The sequence below is a fragment of the Piliocolobus tephrosceles genome, chromosome 19 (assembly GCF_002776525.5).
Source record: "Piliocolobus tephrosceles isolate RC106 chromosome 19, ASM277652v3, whole genome shotgun sequence".
Lineage (NCBI taxonomy): Eukaryota > Metazoa > Chordata > Mammalia > Primates > Cercopithecidae > Piliocolobus > Piliocolobus tephrosceles.
In genome coordinates, this window is record NC_045452.1 from 60,833,465 (window position 1) to 60,851,914 (window position 18,450).

The 18,450-nt window shown below is 36.1% G+C and overlaps 1 protein-coding gene across 3 annotated transcripts in view; it reads right to left on the reverse strand.

Annotated features, from left to right (window-relative positions):
• Positions 1–18,450, reverse strand: part of CHODL (chondrolectin) — a 467,165-nt gene that overhangs the window by 12,165 nt on the left and 436,550 nt on the right. The window contains exon 1 of one of the 3 annotated variants that reach the window (XM_023227518.1): positions 8,617–9,048. The exons of the other annotated variants lie outside the window; for them this stretch is intronic. Coding sequence (XP_023083286.1) covers positions 8,617–8,695 — 79 coding nt within the window. The 5' untranslated portion in view covers positions 8,696–9,048. Of the gene's footprint in view, positions 1–8,616; positions 9,049–18,450 lie in introns of those variants that run through there. 3 annotated transcript variants of the gene reach the window in all.

Here is an 18,450-nt window from a genome sequence, read left to right on the forward strand (position 1 = left end):
GATAGATAGATAGATAGATAGATAGATAGATAGATAGATAGATAGATGTCAAGGATATTATGGTGTATCGGATTTAGCTAGTTCTACAAGCAATGGATTTTCTATTGTTCTATTGTCTACACTCACCCTTGTTTACCACTAAGAATGTATGGCAAGATTATAAACAAGATCCAGAATGGTCATTCTGTCTTGTTTTGATTTTCACTGCTTCTACTTTTGTTCACCTCTGCTATCTGCTGTCAACTTTTAAAACCACCAAGGATCCCTCTCTATTACTATTTCCTATGCCCAAACTGCTTTCCATAGCTGCTTCTACTTTCTTAGTCTAGCCCTCTTTTAGCTTAGATTTGGACTTGGAAAACAGACTATCGATTACTTTATGTAAAATTAAGACAAATTACTTTATGCTAAGAAATTAGGAAATAGTTTCACTACTTTCTTACAATTCATCTCCATTAACATTATTCTTGTTAGTATTTATGGCCTTTTCTACTATGTATTTAATTGTGTAGTCTATCAATAAAAGTTGTCAGTAGTCAGGGATTTGTGGGGTTGGGGGAGATTCTTGTATTTAAATACTGGCAAAAAAAAAAAAAAGCATTCAAACTTTGTAGTTTAATTACAGTACATCACGCTGAGCCAGTATATCATATCCATTCCCTTCTGGAGTCAGAAATTAAGGACCTATGATGACAATCAGAGACAGAAAGGTGCAGAAATCAGTGGAAGGTCATTAACTTCTCAACAGTGTTTGAGTGATAGGCATTCAATATCTTGACACAAACTGAGAACAGCCAACCATAAAATAGTAGTTCTGGCAATGCAAGCAAGCCAAGAGTTGTTTTCTCTGTTTCATTACCTTGATATGGACCCAGCAGCAACACACTGAAAAATATGAACAAATTAACAGGCTGCCCAAATTGTTAATGAAAAAGAACATATTAGTGTGAACGACCATGGGAAATAAGTTAGAGAGACTTCAGGAGGACAAACCAGCCTGAAAATAAATATTCTTTGAGAGATGATTAAGAAAGTCCTAATGGTTGACTCTGAAAATTAATGTATTATTTTAAAATTTCTCCTAATACATTACAAAGTCTTGTGATGATTTCATCATTTCAAATGGTTGTTCTCGGTCAGAGCCTAACAATGCCATTACGCCTGTATTTTCCTACTTGTATTTAGAAGCATGCTGTTTCCATTTTCATCTACTACATCCTTTACATAGTTCTAAGTGTCCAAATATATCTTAATTACATTCCCTTGAGTTTTCAATTTGTTCAATTTTTCACTCCAAGAACTTTCTGCCTTGGATTTTATCCCAGCACTTTTGAAATATTAAATTTCCCTACCAAGATTATTTTGCAAGATATCAAAAAATGTCATATTAAAACAAAAACAGACTAGCCAGACCTTTCAGTGAGCAAAAAGTTTGTTATATGTAACAAAGCCTCACACATTCAGGGAATTCCTGGGTATGACGCATATGCTAAAAGTCACCGTTCATTATCTCTAACATTAAAAGATAAATGCAACACAGATTTTCTCATGATGAGCGTACAAAAATGGTGATGTAAATTAAGTCACAAAATTAAGATAGCACTTCTAATTAAATGCATGAGAGCTTTAGGTTTCATGTGGAAATTTCTAACACCATTATGTTAGTTTATACAGATACAATAATAATAAAAGAAAAAAATCTAGGGACAGAGATTATCTTTAAAAAAATTAACAATCAATGCTGCGCAGGCCCTGGACAATGGCCAGCTTGACACTCTCTGTGCCAGGCCGTGTCTCTGGTTGTGGATAATAGAGCAGACCTCAGGTCCTGCTTGAGAGAGTGGAGACTATGATGGCTGCATGGCAGGGAGACTCTAAGGGCATCAAGACTGCATCCCATCATCGACTGCAACGGATATATTAACTCTAAAGTTTGATCATCAGCTGTGTCTACAGAGTTTGAACTGAAAAGTCACTACCAGTTCAGATCTAGCAAGGCAGTTTTCAGGAAATCATAAATATATTACACAATTTTTATGGGTTTATATACAATCAGTTAAAGCTGACACTGAATTTCTTTATACTCAATTCTATATTATTACTGATTTCCACCTTAGCATGCAAATTTGGTCCAAGTTGCAGCAAAATCAGCAGAAGCAGCAGCTATTGAACATCTCACTGCTATTTCAGCTGATCACATTTGGCTACTGATGCAGTGAAACTCCAACAGCTGGGAAACAAATGTTGCCCTAATTCCCAGAAAAGTTTTGTTAATGCAGGTCTTCTGGAAGCAACTTTCCCACTTCTGTAAAAGCCAATCTTCCCAGAGAAAAATTACAATGACCTTTCGTCTCATTCTGTGAGATGATATGGAGAATTTCTCTGTCTCTTATTTTCAAATGTTATGTTCAGATAAAATCTTCCATCAACATTTTATGGGATAGATAAGTATTCAGAGAACCATACCATGGGTTCTATTACACTAAGGTTACATTTATGCCATCTAACTATAAATTACTAAATGTCAACTAGCATCTGCAGTTGAAGACATCCTTTAATTGTGGGCTTATCTACAAGAGAGAGAAAAGATCCGCCCAGGATTCTACAAACATATTGAGAAAATAAAATTCAAGGTAATTTCTCTACAAACATATTGAGAAAATAAAATTCAAGATAATTTCTCTACAAACATATTGAGAAAATAAAATTCAAGATAATTTATTTGCTAGATGTGCACTAGGAGCTAATTAATTTTTAAATTGAAAAAGTATTTAAATATGTAAGTTTTTCTGCACTGGATTTTTTAACATGTAAGTTCATGGGTACATACGTAGGATGCACAGGTTTATTACATAGGTAAACGTGCGTCATGGAGGTTTGTAGTACAGATTGCACTGAATTTTTAGAGAAATATTTTATAGAATATTTCTTTTATATAAAAGAGACTGCCTTCTTTATATAAAATATATAAATATTTATTTTATACATTAAAATAAATAAAATAAATATTTATTTTATATAAAAGAAATATTCATCCTTATTAGTTTCACACACAGCTACATAAGTAAACAGGCCCTTTTATTTAGAGAAAGCTATTATTATTAACATTCGTATCACTGTCACAACAAAGATTTCATCAGTATTTCCATGAATAAGTAGATGATTTTTGTCTTTTTTCTTAGCCATTAAAATTTCTATAGAGCTAACTATTGGCAGAGGTTTAAATGCTTTTGGCAATGATATAAAAGTGAGGCCAAACTCATGAAGTCATGGCAGTTTGCTTTTGCTTTCTGAGTAGAACGGATCTGTAATTTGATTTTCTTTTTGTTTGTATTTGTTTACTTTCTGATAGTTGAGTGCTCAGTTATGAAAATAATACATATTTTCTTATGTCTCATACTATAATTATATATTATCAATATTAGATCACTTTTTCAATAAAAATATAAAAGACATATTACCAATTCCTACTGTTCAATTATGATCTACCATTAGTTGCAAAAAAAAGTAAAAAAGAGCATCCACATGGTAAATATTCCCCAAATCAGGTTGACTTAACTTAGAATGTTTTATTGGAATCATACAAGGTATTTTTTCTTTTTCATAATTTCTTCTTATCCCCCTCACAATCACACTGATAAGTTTGCTGATACTACCATAAACAGTGTAGCAAGGCCTGTGATACCAATGCCATACACAGTGTAGCAAGGCCTGTGATACCAGTGCCAACACTTCTGAACTAAAAAGGAAAGGGCTGGTGTTCATTTTAAGTGTTCTGTTTTCAGCATTCAATGTTACACCAACATCTTAAAAATTTTTCTTACAAAGAGTTTTATTATAATAAACTTTTATTTTTATGAATGAGATTTTATAATGTACTTAATTGCATAGTGTGCTATAGCTGGAATCCATTTTCTTACATTAATAAACACATTTATTTATAATTTCATTTATAATTTTAAATTTATAAATGTAGGCTGTGGTCATTTTCTGGATGGTGGCAGCAGCAGCAAGCCCTGCTTCTCCAGTTGGAAAATGCCATAAGCTTTCTGAGAAGAGGATGAGACTATCTTTTTAAAAAATCATAATACTTACTATGGAGATTAGAATGATAAGTAGTAAACTAAGTATCAGTGTGACTTAAGAGTTCACGTAGCCAATCAAAATGAATTTGCTTTGAAACCAAACTCTATACTTGAACTTTGGGTACTTGAGATTATTTAATCGCCCCGTTCCTCAGTCTTCTTACTTAAATAATGAGATCAGTTATAAGTTTTATAGAAATAATGATTATAATAATAAAGGCCTGAAATTTAGCAATAATTTAGAATGCAGCACCTCAGTCCTACCACAATCCATGCTTTGGGATAAATTAGGAGAAGACGACCTCTCCTGGTGAGAGACGGCAGAAAGGTCCCCGTTATAGACTGTCCAACTAGAAAAAGTTGATTTTGCCTCTAGGTGGCTTGAGTTCCAAGCGCTGGGCTTGCCAAGCTGAGCTCCTTCTTCTATCTTTTTGGCACGTACCTCTGCACAGTGCACAATCTGCATACTGTGTTTGAACCTTTTTAATATTCCTAGCAAGCCTATGACATAGGTACTCTTATCTGTTTTCAAAATGAGGCAAAGAGGGCAGACAATGTTGAATAATTTGCCCAGGTTCACACAGCTCACAAGTGCTGAAGCTGGGGTTTGAAACCAGGCCATCTGGCTCTACAGTCCATGTTTTTACCAGATTTCTATGCTGTCTCCATACGTCTCAAACCTAATATAAAGATGAAATATTTCATGAACAAAAGGGATTGATGAATACAAACACTGTGCATGTTATCAAGTCAGAATCATCATTAATCTGTTATTGATTACTGGGCAGCTAATATATGCAAGGCTTGTGTATTGAGAGCTTGTTGCTAAACAGAATTAGATTTTCTGTTACAAATATTTAAGAATTAACGTTGCCTCTGTCTCAGATTTTCAAACCACATATGCCTTTAATAAATTTTTATCTAGTCTTTTTATTTTCCAAATAAAACAAACTAGGTCCAAATTGAATGCTTTCCGCATTACAAAGAGTGTAAGTTTAGCCAAGTTGTCATCCTGTGTTATATCATTAGGAATATGTTAAAACAGTAAAAGAAACACTGTCATCCCACAGTTGCACACATCCATCTACTTGTATATGAATGCCTGACACAGAAAGTTGTTGTGAATAGTAAAAATTGTCTGTGAGTGCATCTTCTGAAGTTTAGCCTTGGACCCCTTTATATATACATATATATAATACATATTTTATTATAATAAATATTTTAAATATATGTATATATAATAACACATTATCTTTTCTAAAGGTAATGTAACAGATATTGCCATCTTCAGGAAAATGTTATAAAAACAAAACCATAAAATGATGACAAACAGCAGTCAAAGAATAATGGCTATGATAAATGGTTAGTTTATTAAATGACTGGTAATAAGATTAATTTGTTCCTTTCATGCCCAAGAGATACTTAAAGTAATTGCATCTCTGAAAACTGCACTGTCATCATTTTATGCTTTTGATGATATCACAGAATAGTTCCATAGGCTGAGATAGGCTCCGCTGTTCTTCTTGTATCTCCCTTGCTATTATATTACAGTAATGTATGTGCTACTGTTCACCACCCATGAATCTGCAATATTCTATGGACTCTACACGATAAGAACGGAGGTCTCTAAATCACCCAGTCTCCTAAATAAAATTTTTGCCAGTTTGAATAAGGTTTAACTAATACATATTAAAGTGTCCTGGAGAAATCTGAAAGCACCATGAAATACTCCTAACGTCATTTTGCAGCAAAAATAGGTTGGAGATCACTGCTATGCACACTACAAAGAAAAAGGAAAAAAAAAAAAAGAGAAACACATTACTTCAAAACACTTCAAATGTTTAAAAGTATCACTTGCTCTTCAAACATCTCCTCCCAACTTAGAGACCTGAATTTTGAATCCTTCATATTTGTCCTTATGCCTACAAGTAAAATCCTTTTACCTTTGTCCTAAAGAAGACATCATTACTCACCAGTCACTTCACAAAATTAAATGATTGCAGCTCCTATAGATATTCTCTACACATCTGTGTGTAGTAAGAAATCGGTACAGGTCTAAGCTCCTAAAAGTAGTTTCCGTATTAGCATCATAAATTCAATAAATAGGCTTTGATTACTATCACTGTGTCACATATTGCTTTGCGTATTCATACATCAAAATAAGCATGACCACTGACCCAGAAAAAATACTTTCTTATTACTACTACATGCCGCTGACTCAAGGGTCAGATAACAATGACAAAGTTGTTTGAAATGTCATTTCCTGCTAAAATATATCCACTTTATTTTTAAGAAATGCTCTAAACTTTAGAAAAGGTGATGTATTTAAAAGTACTGGAAAGTATCTTATTGAATAAAGTATTAAATATGATTTCTGTGGAGAATTATTTTGTGAGTGTCTATTTTTCTGGGGTCAGTGATTATTTGAGTATCCTACGTAGAAATTATAAATTGTTGTACTGAAATTTAACAAATAGAAATATATTCCATACGTTTTAAGTATGTTCCTAATAACAGCCCCAAAGAGGCTCTTACTCTTCAATAAAGATTTGGTGAATGGTCCCAAGTGGCATGAAAAAATTGATGCACCAATTCAAAACTTACATTGACCAGGTAGACAATAGAATCGTTAGAAACTATTGCTACAAAAATATCAGGCTTTAGGCTGCTCTGTTCTCTGGCCATTGTGGTCAAAATATATCCTTTTAAAAAATTAGTCTTCAAAGAATAAAAGTCACAAATCAATTTATAGATGGTTAAATTTCAATGTGAATTTTATGACCAAAGACAATTGAATTATTCATAAGAAAAACATAACTAATTATTTTAATATCAAATAATCATCATCATTTATGCTAAATCAAATAGATCATGTTCAGTTAATTAGAAATTTTCCAGATGTCACCTACAAGATGCCTAGAAATGCTTAATAAGAAAACCTAACAAAAGGTTTGGAAAAAATTATGTACTCAAAATATACCTAGAGCACAAAATATACCTCTTCAACAATTTTTTAAGCTCTGTTTTTACTTTAGATATTATTTTTCCCCCCTTTAAAATGTTGAGGCCTAGGAATAAGAGCATATCTAAAGGATATTATTTAGGTAAATGAGTAAAAACACCTTATTTCAAAGCATGGTCTCTGCTGTTCATTCAGTTGCATGAATAATTCTGATAAGTACAAAGACAGATAAGTAATTCACAAAATCAGATGAGTCTGTATAATGAACTTTTCCTTTGCAGCTAACTTAGGGAGGAAAAGGATCTAATGTCACAGATTCTGAAAATTCTGAAAAAAAGTGTAGAGTGATTGGTGACCACAGGTGTAAGAATTATATTCTGAAGCTGTAGAACATCACAAATTGCTAAGGGGAAGATCAGTGACAATTAAGCTTAATATGCCAATGTCTAAAGGTCTGTCTTCACAACCGAATTAGTTGCTGTCATCTGTCATCTATTTCTACGTCTAGTGACACCTGTTGTATAGGTGTACAAAAGTAAAAAGGACTATTTGTGCTTTTCATGTTTAAAAAAACACTTTTCACCCTCAAAACACATATATCCAACAAATACTTACTGCAGTGTTTCAATGAGCATAGTAAGAGATTTCAATAAAGTGTAGCTATGATCAGCCTTTATGTAAGGCCCTAAGCACATTCACCCTAGGTCATTGAGAATCTATATCCTTTTGAAGAGACCTTCCCAAAAAGTAAAGGAGACTAGATGCAATACAAATTGTTCAACGACACGACAGTGAGAGTCAAAAAGAAATAAAAATCAAAGAAAACCTGGGAAGCTTGCCAACTTTGATCCATTTCTCATGTGCTCACTCGACAGAACTAATTGTGCACCTACTGTGTGCCGAACCTGCAGTCATTACCAAGTATACCTCGGCCCAACTCCAGCTGACTTCATTTTCTGGGAAGTCCCCAACTTGGAACGAAGTGTGCAAAGGAAAGGCATCTACACACAATGACCACACTCCAGTTCCTTGCCAGCAGTCCTGCTGAGAACAAAGACCGAATGCCCAGGCATCTGGAGGCGACCCACAGCGAATTGATCTGGTCTCAGAAAGCATCCGAGTGAACATGGTGCTGGGACCAAAGTCCAGCCAGAGCAACAGAGCAACAGAGGGTGGCATTTCTGCGGTGGCTCTTCTGTCTCTGGGTTCCCTCTGCCTCCGCCCTACCCCACCCCTTCTGCAGGTGCTGAGCCCTGCCCTGTGGTCAACTCTCACAAAGAAAGTGGAAATCACTCTTGAAAAAAAAAAGACTGTGCCGCTCGTGATGAAGCAGGGGCTCGCCCCGCAGCTACTTAAGCAAGCGCTTCACAAAAATTTAAACTTTTCTGCGTGTGTGTTAGAGAAGAGGGAGGAGAACAGCACAACCAATTTCTCCCCGCCTCCTCCCGGACCCTTAAGCCGCACTGGTTTCCAACGCCCCGGAGAGCCTCCGCCGGAGGACAGGCTGCCCGCCGCGCCCCGTGGTCCCCTCTCCCAGCTCCTCCTTCGGGGGGACGGCCCCTGACTCACCGCTGACCACCCGGCGGCAGAAGGCTCCGTGGCCGCAGAGCAGCGCGGCGCCCAGCAGCAGCGAGACCACGCGGCTCATCGCGGCGCGGTGCAGCAGCAGGTGTTGCGTGGAGCGAGGGCGGCCTCTGCCCGGGCGCAGCCCGCGACTCTGACTCCGCAGCCTCCCTGCCTCCTGGGCCCTACTCCCGCCGCCCGAGCCCAGCTGCCCGACCCCCTGCGCGCATCGCCTTTGGCCGGGACCTGCCGCCTGCCGCGCCTGTGCCGCGTGTGGATGTGCCCGGCTGGAGCTCAAGACTTCGACGGTGCGCGTTTAGGCGACTGAAGTTAGGGGGTCCCGTGTATGTCCCAGAGGCGAAGCAGAAGCCCCGGCTTGGACCGCACCGTTATGTTTTGCTTCTCTCCTGGCCTCTGACAAGTGAGAGGCTGAGCCGGTGCTCCCTTGTCCTGGATCACAGCTGCAGCAGCCGCTCTGCGCTCAGGCACCGTCTTAAATACCCACGTCTCGAGGACCCGGCCCTCTCGCTAGTAATAATTTTTAACTACTTCGTCTCTCCAGCCATGTGGAGCATCCCAGCACCTCCCCTAAAAACGGGAGCCACTTTGAAAACAGTCCAGTCAGCCCCGCCTCCTCTGGTGCCCTCCTCCCTGTCCCCTCTTTTCATTCGCTAGCGGACTGGATACTCATTTATGTAAAGTGTGACAGCTTTGCTATTAAACTCTGGCAAGAAGTTGGATCCATTTGGTTTTCTCAAAGATAAATGTGTACGGGGATGCCAAGTTGTGTGGCCTTTCTCTTTCTGTGCTAAATTGCTTGATCATATGGATTGCTAGATGCAGGGCACAGCTACTATTTAAGATGGGTTGGTGAAGTGAGAGCCAAAACCTGCTCAGTGAATTATATAATATGGCAGGTTTTTCCCCACCTAGGTTCTGCAAATAGATTATTTCCAAGCAGGTTGTTTGACGAAAACTGCCACAAGAGCAAATTGAAGGGAATATTTGAGGCATGGTTTTCGAAACTGATTTCACTCTCAGTGTTTGCAACTCCAGAGAAAATCGTCAACAAAAAGTAGACATTCTGCATTCTTGGGAATTTCCTGGAGGTAAATGAAATTTATGTATTTCTTTACAATCATCTATCGGTGATCTACGATATACATTAGAAGTAAGGTTCATTGGAAAACCTGCATTTTTCATAACCTGACCTGCTCTTTATTCAAACAGTCTAGCCAAGGACTGTGATAGCTAGTTTCCAGGAGAACTGGAGAGAAATTCATAGGAATTTAATGCATATCAAGTCCGTAGCATGAACTCTGCAAACGTTCTCATAATGAGCTTCCGTAGAATTCGTATTTTCTCATTATGTTGCTTTAAATGCATGAGAATTTGCTAAATAACATTATTTGTCTTACAGGAAGTAAAAATGTACCTCTAACTTCCTGATGTCTTTGGTTTCATAAGCCAGGGTACACTGTAAACATCTGTTGGATTGTTTTATTGGAAAAAGGAAGTCAATACTGATACAATAAGGACAAATCTTCCAGAATCAGAAAGTTTAGCATTTGGAAAGACCTTAAAGATTATTAAATGCACTCTACTCGTGACAGTAGGATTCTAGCTCCGCCTGGAGTCCCAGCTATTTGGGAGGCTGAGGTAGGAGTTTGACGCTGCAGTGAGCTATGATCCAGCCACTGCATTCCAGTTTTGGGGACATGCAAAATCCTGTCTCAAAAAGAAAAAAAAAGAAGGAAAGAAATAGAATCCTAAAATAACTATAATAATGTCTATTCTATCACTTCCTTTTTCTTATATTCGCTTTAAAAACACAAATTTATTGCAGAACCATGGGCAGTTAATACATTTGGACCTTGTAGAGGCTATGGATTCTGTGGCTTTCACACTAGCTAATTATTCACAAAAAACAGGCACTGCTGGGATTCTGAACGAAAAATGGAAAACTGATATGTCTCCAGGCAGTAGAGCTACAGCTCAGCCCTGGAAACCATGTCAAAGAGTATCACTGGGCATAGCCATGGTAGGAGAGCTGTCTTTCAGGGGCTCACAGTTCAGTGCAGAGAAAGAAATAAAATAATAATTCTGTGTATAAATGCTGTAATGGAAGGGTGAATCAAGTGTCATGGCTAGCATAGAAGATGAGATATTCATTTGGAGGCATATTTGCAGGAATTCTCTAGCAGCAGAAAAGGTTGATGGTGGTGATCCCCATGGCTTCTCCAAATACCTGTAGAGCTAGGATCCTGAAGGGGATCTCCTTTCCCCTTTTATGCCACCCTACTCTCAGTTACTCATGCAGTCCAGAGCTACTGTAAACAGGTCCCTCTTTGGGAAAGAATATCAGTACATTACAACATAAGCACTAGATACAGATTCCTACATATCAGTAGGCCCAAATGTCTCTCATGCCTAAAAAGCTAGCAAGAATGAAGCCATTTTTGGTCAGGAAGGATCTTCATGGTATTAGTAATTCAGGAAGTCTAATAATATATTATATAATATTATATAACTGTAATATATACAACTGTATATATACATATACATCTACTCTATCACTTCCTTTTACTATCAATAGTATTGATACTATCAATAGTATTGCCAGGACATAGAAAAATAAATATTTGAAAGTTTAAAAGTAAAATAATTACTACATAACCACTTCAGCAATAAGCAGAAAGTTTTTCTTTTTTTTTTTCTGAGTAATGTTTGGTTATCACTTCCAGTAAGAGAAGTGATATATATATATATGTAATATATATAACTGTATCCTCAATGTGGTTGCACAGACTCCCTAACATACAGTTTCTTATCTTTAGGCTAGAATTATATCAGTTTAAGTTGGCCACATTCATTAACTAAGGCTGTTCAGCAGTTATTCTGGATGTTGTTTGACACATCAGGAAAATAAATTATTACAGGTTCTTTTTAGATTAATGTTTTTAAGGGGACTGGTTGACAAGAACAGCTTTTATTGTTTGTGTCTCCGTCACTTCAAAACATCTGGATGGGTCATCACTAAGTTCGGAGATCAGAGTTTGAGTTGTCGTAAACATAAAATGTGAATGGTACTAGACATAGACATGCTCTTTGGAGAGCCCTGGTGGAAATCTCTCTTGGTTTCTTTCTTTTTTTTTTTTTTTCCCCATACAGTATAGTAGGGGCTATAAATTAAAAATTTTCAACAAAATTGTATTTTGGAAAAATGTTACAAGGTTATTTGGAGTTGGGGGAAAGCAACAAAATATTCAGTAATTTTATTAACGAAGGATTTTAAATATTCCCTCTTGTGGATATGCGTAAGGTGTCATAGGAGACACATGGTTTTCTGATGACATATTTTAGTTCCAAATTAACCAAACAAAATCAGAAGTTTAAGAATTGTTTGCAAATCGATCCAGAAATTAAGGGTACTTTCTAGGGCAAGCAAGAGAAGAGACTTTAGGGTTATGTGAGGAACTGTGTATGTCTGGAGCTGGGCCCCAGGTCAGCCGATACCAAACAAGATCATATGACTGGCAGTCAGGAGAAAAGTCCCCCACAGGTTAACCGTCTTTGTCCACTTGAAAAAAAAAAAAAAAAAGGTTCAAATGAGAACTTCAAACTGATTAGGCTAAGGAGCTCAGCCTCTATTCAACACCTAAAATGCATCACTCTCTTCAAGCCTCCAAATAGAAAGATGATCTCAGTAAAAGTGGCCACAAAGGAATCTCAGGAATAAGTCAATCACTGAATCTCCAGAGGTTCTGAAACATCAATAGAGAAACACTATTTGGAATCCAAAGTTTTCAAAAGTGATATCAGGACTCTTAAGAGTATACTATGGAATCTATATAATATCCCTAATATACCACGAATTCCTTCACTCTCCCCACTCAGTTTCAAATATCTGCTATTCCCAGTGAGCACCTGTTTCATGTTCCCATTAATATGTCTCAAGGAAAGACAGCCTAAATTCCAGCCACTGATCTGCACTCAGTGGCTCTTCACTTCGGCAACTCAATACAGTGGCTTCAGCCTAAGTCACAGCAGGCTTCATTCATTCGTGCTCCAGATTGAAAAGTGACAAATATGATCTTCAGAGGAGATCTGTTACAATGTTTAAAATTATTACAACTTTATATTAATAAATTTGAGATGTTTTCAGATTCCAACATTAACTAACCAACATGATTTATTCTATCATACTTTATTTAATGACAGTCAACGATTCTCCTGAGCACTATCAATAGTATTGCCAGGACATAGAAAAATAAATATTTGAAAGTTTAAAAGTAAAATCATTACTACATAACCACTTCAGCAATAAGCAGAAAGTTTTTCTTTTCCTTTTTTTTCTGAGTAATGTTTGGTTATCACTTCCAGTAAGAGAGCATTGAATCCAAGGTTTTCCCTCCCAATATTTTAAAGATGACACCTTGGCATCTGTGTGGGTGTGTAACTGGCTTAAATGTAAGGATAAGCAGTTGGTCAAATTCCCCTGAGATTTACTTGTTCTTTTCAAAACATGTCTATGCTGTAGAATACATGACCTACCTCATTCACGAGCCAGCTCCACCTTCCCCATAATCCCAGAAGGCAGTTCTTGCAGGGCTATCTAGGGGAATTTCATTGTTCATAATGATATCAGAAATATAATGAAGAATTATACACAATTTTCTATAACTTGAAGTTAAAATATAGTAACTATTCACTCTGTTGCATGCTCTGATCATTCAGGTGATGAATTAAAAATATTTATAGAACTCCATTACTAGTAACATATCCTATCAGATCTAAAGAATCATATAAACATAAGTGCATGTTTAACTATCAACTCAGTAAATTAAAATTTCTTTTTAATGCTTCTTTATTAATTGAAAGCAATGAAATCTGTTTCTGTTGCTGGCAATCTAGTATAAGTCAATACTTTTTATTCTAATCACAGCTTAATTACTAAATCTGGTCTTAATATATGTTAATACAACCAAACAAAATTGAGATAATCAAACAAAAACTGTGTACGCTAAAGTCACCCTTGCCTCAAGGGTTTGATCTGAGTTATTAGATACATAATTGACTAACTCCTTATTGGGGGTGATATTGTATTATGGTAAAATTATTTGGATAGCAGAAACATTAATCTAAATTTTTCATTAATCTGATCTTGGGCAACTTTCCTTATCTGTTTGGTTTTCACTTTATAAATACAAAAAGAATAAACTGAAGAAGTTCTGTGTTTTCTGACTGAATGAGATTCTATTGCAGAAATACTGTTATTTCATAAACTTTCCAAATGTTAATCTTGGTTCTCCCTAGCCAGAATGTCATATGTTATTTGTATATATGCACTAATTTTCCACATATACATAGATGTTATGGTTCTAATGAAATGTAAACTTAATTGTAAAATGTCACTTCATTTATAAATCCTTTCCCATATATTCTGATCAATATTTACCAAAAGAACAATTGCTATTATGCAAGGTCTGAAAAAAATACATATGTTAAAAATAGGGCTTCATACTAAAAGAAGTTGGAAATCGCTATGCTCGATAATTTCTACAGTCCTTTTCAGCTTTACAATTTGTTTCACTAAAGTAAAAAAACTTAACATCTTCCATCTCTTTTTATTTTCTTCCCTTCCTCCCTCCCTCTCTCGTTCTCTTCTATTTTTTCCTATAAAAATGACAATGGTTTGATTTATAATAAGTGACTATATCCTCATTTAATTTCCAAATTATCCAGAAAATAGGAGTCCTGAAAATTTTCTATGGTCCTTTGAGTAATAAATCAACAGATCACAGATGCCACAAAAATGAAAAATCCAAATAAAGCAAAATAAAATTTAGAGCCAAGTTGAGTAAGAGATAATCCAACTAAGAGACCATAAAACTGTAAATGAATATTTGACAAAGCAAGATATTTTCTATAAAAGTGTTTCATTTTACTAAAAGGGAAAGAGTACAAAGGAAAGGAATAGCTAAAGACCTAAAAAATGTAACATATTCCTTTGTGGCATTCATAAATATTAAATATTTCTCCAAATATATCAAATGACTAGGAAACAATGGTGCCAAAGCCAGCCATAATAGTAATAAACTATATTATGTGAGATGACATACAAAGTTAGAGGGAATTTGAGAGAAAAAAACAAAGGTTTATTTTAAAAATCAATTTAAATATCCTTCTGGAGGTACATCTGTCACTCTGCTGCTCTTTCATACATTGTTTCTAAGCGTAAATAGCTCACATGCCAAATATATGTGTATAATGCAGGACAGCAATATGGAAATTTTGGAAATAATAAGGAATGCACTTTCAGATAAGTCATAGATATCAGCATCCATAAAAGTTCCTTTATCTTCTAGATTACCTTTCTAAAAGGAAAAGCTATTATTTGTCTGCAATAAGGTATAAATATACTACATTCCAAAGAAACTCCTATAAAATAAACCTGAACAGAAAGGGAAAAACATAACAAAAGTAATTCTATTTCTATTATTTGATCCTTTACAACAGAAAAAAAAAATTAACTGAGTGTGTTACAGTAAGAAATTGATGCTATAATATTTCTCTCCAAAGAATGGACACAAAAATTCATAAGGTAGCCTTAATTTTCAAGAGTGTTAAAGAACATCAGAGAACTACGAAGTCATCATGAATACCTTAGTCATGTACCTCCTGTCTTCTCAAATAGGTAAGAGTTATTTAATCTGGCACTAAAAAATCAGAAATAATGTTTCTGTTGTTTAAATACTTACGATGTTGAATAACATGACAATTACAAATATATATATATATATTTCTTCTTACAAGACTAGGATAACCATAGTGGACTCAGGCCCATCTGTGCTGAGACTCATTTACTTGTTACTGTAAAGACTTCTGGAAAAAATATTACTTATTGGGAATAAAATGGAGGATAAAGCTAGACCTACAGTCTTAATACTCTAATCAATTCCACCACCCATCCACAGCAATCTCTCCCTGAACTTTCACATAATCACATTGGTATGGTTTGGCTCTGTGTCCCCACAGAAATCTCATCTTGAATTGTACTCCCATAATTCCCACATGTTATGGGAGGGACCCACTGGGAGAGAACTTGAATCATGGGACCGGTTTCCCCATACTGTCCTCATGGTAGTGAATGAGTCTCATGAGATCTGATGGTCTTATCAGGGGTTTCCTGTTCTGCATCTTTCTTATTATCTCTTGCCACCACCATGTAAGAAGTGCCTTTCACCTCCCGCCATGATTCTGAGGCATCCCCAGCCTTGTGGAACTGTAAGTCCAGTGAAATCTCTTTTTCTTCCCAGTCTCGGATATGTCTTTATCAGCAGCATGAAAATGGACTAATATGCACATCAGTCTACATGGTTCATTCTAACATGTTAAGGACCACTAGAACTCTGGTGTCTATTCCAGACTCTGTATTGGTTTTCCCTAGCCCAAGTTAATAGTTCAGAGTGCTGAGAAGCTTTGGGACAATCACCAAGGAAGTGAAGATACTGTCTTTCTGTCCTTGCCTCAATCTGCAGAAAGGCTTTCCCTGACTAATAATCTCAGTCCACCTCTGCTCATCCTCCCCCAGTTTTTTCTATGACTGCATCTATAATTTAACAAACATTCATTGAGCACATATTGTACTTATTCTGTTAAAACTGTGGGCGTACTTACTTAATGTTTGTCCGTCTCTACTAGGTTGTAAGCTCTGAGCTAGTTTATTCTCCACCAATAGGTGGTTTTATTCTCCACCTACTGTAAATAAACAGTATGTGGGAAATTTTTATGTTTATTCAATAAATAAACAGTAGGTGGGAAATTTGGGTTAATTTTAATTAACAAACAGTAGGTGGAGAATACTTGCTATGTATTTGGTAAATATTTATCCAAAACTGAATCTCTGAATTAATGCTTTTTAATCTTCACCTGCATCCAGGTTTTAGAGATTTTTCCCCTTTCCTTTTCTACTCTCTAGAGTGACAAGGGTGGGAGAGAAGAGGGATGTATAATAAGAACTACAACCAACACAGGAAGAATATTCTCCTTTCTTCCACACTTCCTTACTCCTGTGAAGGAGATGAAAGAAGGCTTTGGCAATTCTGAAAAGGCCCCCAATACCTTCCTTTCTTTTGCTAACACTCAAGGATGTCAGGCTTGCAAAGGGGAGGTTTTCAAGAGTAATCCATGTACCTTGCATTCTAGAATCTTAGGTTAATGTTTCCTTCCTATTCTGCAGAAGTCACTGAGCAGCCCTTACTTTAGCTATACGTAATTTTTTCTGAGAGAGAGTGGAGATAAATGCAAAATTCAGATATGTATTCCTAGATAGATAGTCTACATTTTGCTTTTCTACTTCCACACTGCTACATGCTCCCACCAGTAACATCTTCCAAGAATATGGTAACCACACATCTTGTGTTGCCTGACAAAGTACTAATTTGCCCAGAACGGTGCAGTTCATACCCTGATATTTAACATGTGGTTGATTTTCACATCCTACATGAAGCTTATTTTTTAATTTCCACAAAAATAATTATTTTCTTGCTCTGCTTTTTAAAATTCACAGCGTATTTCTTCTGCAATAGTTAGCTGTATAAATTATGCCTCCTTATGTGGACACACCAGTCTCCTATAGGAAAAATACTATGCTGTAAAATATTCTGTATCCTCAATGCCTAACAGTGTCTTACATACTAGGAAGTCAATAATTGATTTTTTGACTTTTAAGATTTTTAAAAAGACCACAAATTACAATGCGAAATAAAATTTTATCTATCTGAATGTTAATATAAGTACATTTTCATTGAGGATGTCTTAATGAAGAAGAAGTAGAAACTCTGTCATTTATTGTTCAAGTGGTTATCTGAAATTCATGTCAAAATTGTTGGGATTTAAAATATTTTATAAATTTTTAATCAAATTGCACAAAATTTTTTGAATTATGAAACTGCCTGCTCACTTTCTGAGCTGCACCATTATAATTTCTAGTGTGGTACTGAGGTCTCAAAACCTAAAAGACACAGAAAACACTGAAGTCCAGTGGCTATATAACCAGACTTCCTTCCAAAGAAACCTTAGAGATATTTTGTGAAACTCTTAGGATTCATAAAACACACTTTGAAAGTCAGAGTTTCAATCAATAAATAGCTATAATATCCTGAGCTAAGGGTCTAAATGCTCAAAAGCTAGAAAAAGTAATCAAAGCTTGATAGACGTGGTTTGGCTGTGTCTCCACCCAAGTCTCATCTTGAATTGTAGTTCCCATAATCCCCACGTGTTGTGGAAAGGACCCTGTGGGAGATAATTGAATCGTGGAGGTGGTTTTCCCCCACGCTAGTCTCATGATAGTTCATGATAGTAAGTAAGTTCTCACAAGTTCTAATGGTTTTATAAGGGGCTTCCCACTTCACTCGGCTTTCATGATTCTCTTTCTGCTGCCCTGTGTAAAAGGACATGTGTGTTTCTCCTTTTGCCATGATTGTAAGTTTCCTGAGGCCTTCCCAGCCATATGGAGCTGTGAATCAATAAACCTCTTTCGCTTATAAATTACCCAGTCCTGGGCAGTTCTTTATAGCAGCATGAGAATGTACTAATGCAAAATTCATAGATGAAAAGACTTCTGAGATTCCAAAAAAAAAAAAAAATAATGGAGGACAATTGATTCATAATAACCAACAGATGTAAATACACTGGACATTCTAAATCTATATGACGTGAAGGTAGAAAACTATTCATTTTTGAACATGATAAGAGTTTCCATTCCTCCCTGGATTTATAAGAATTAAAAAGGAATGCAATTTAGCTAAATATTTGTCTGTCTTTTCTGTCTCACCT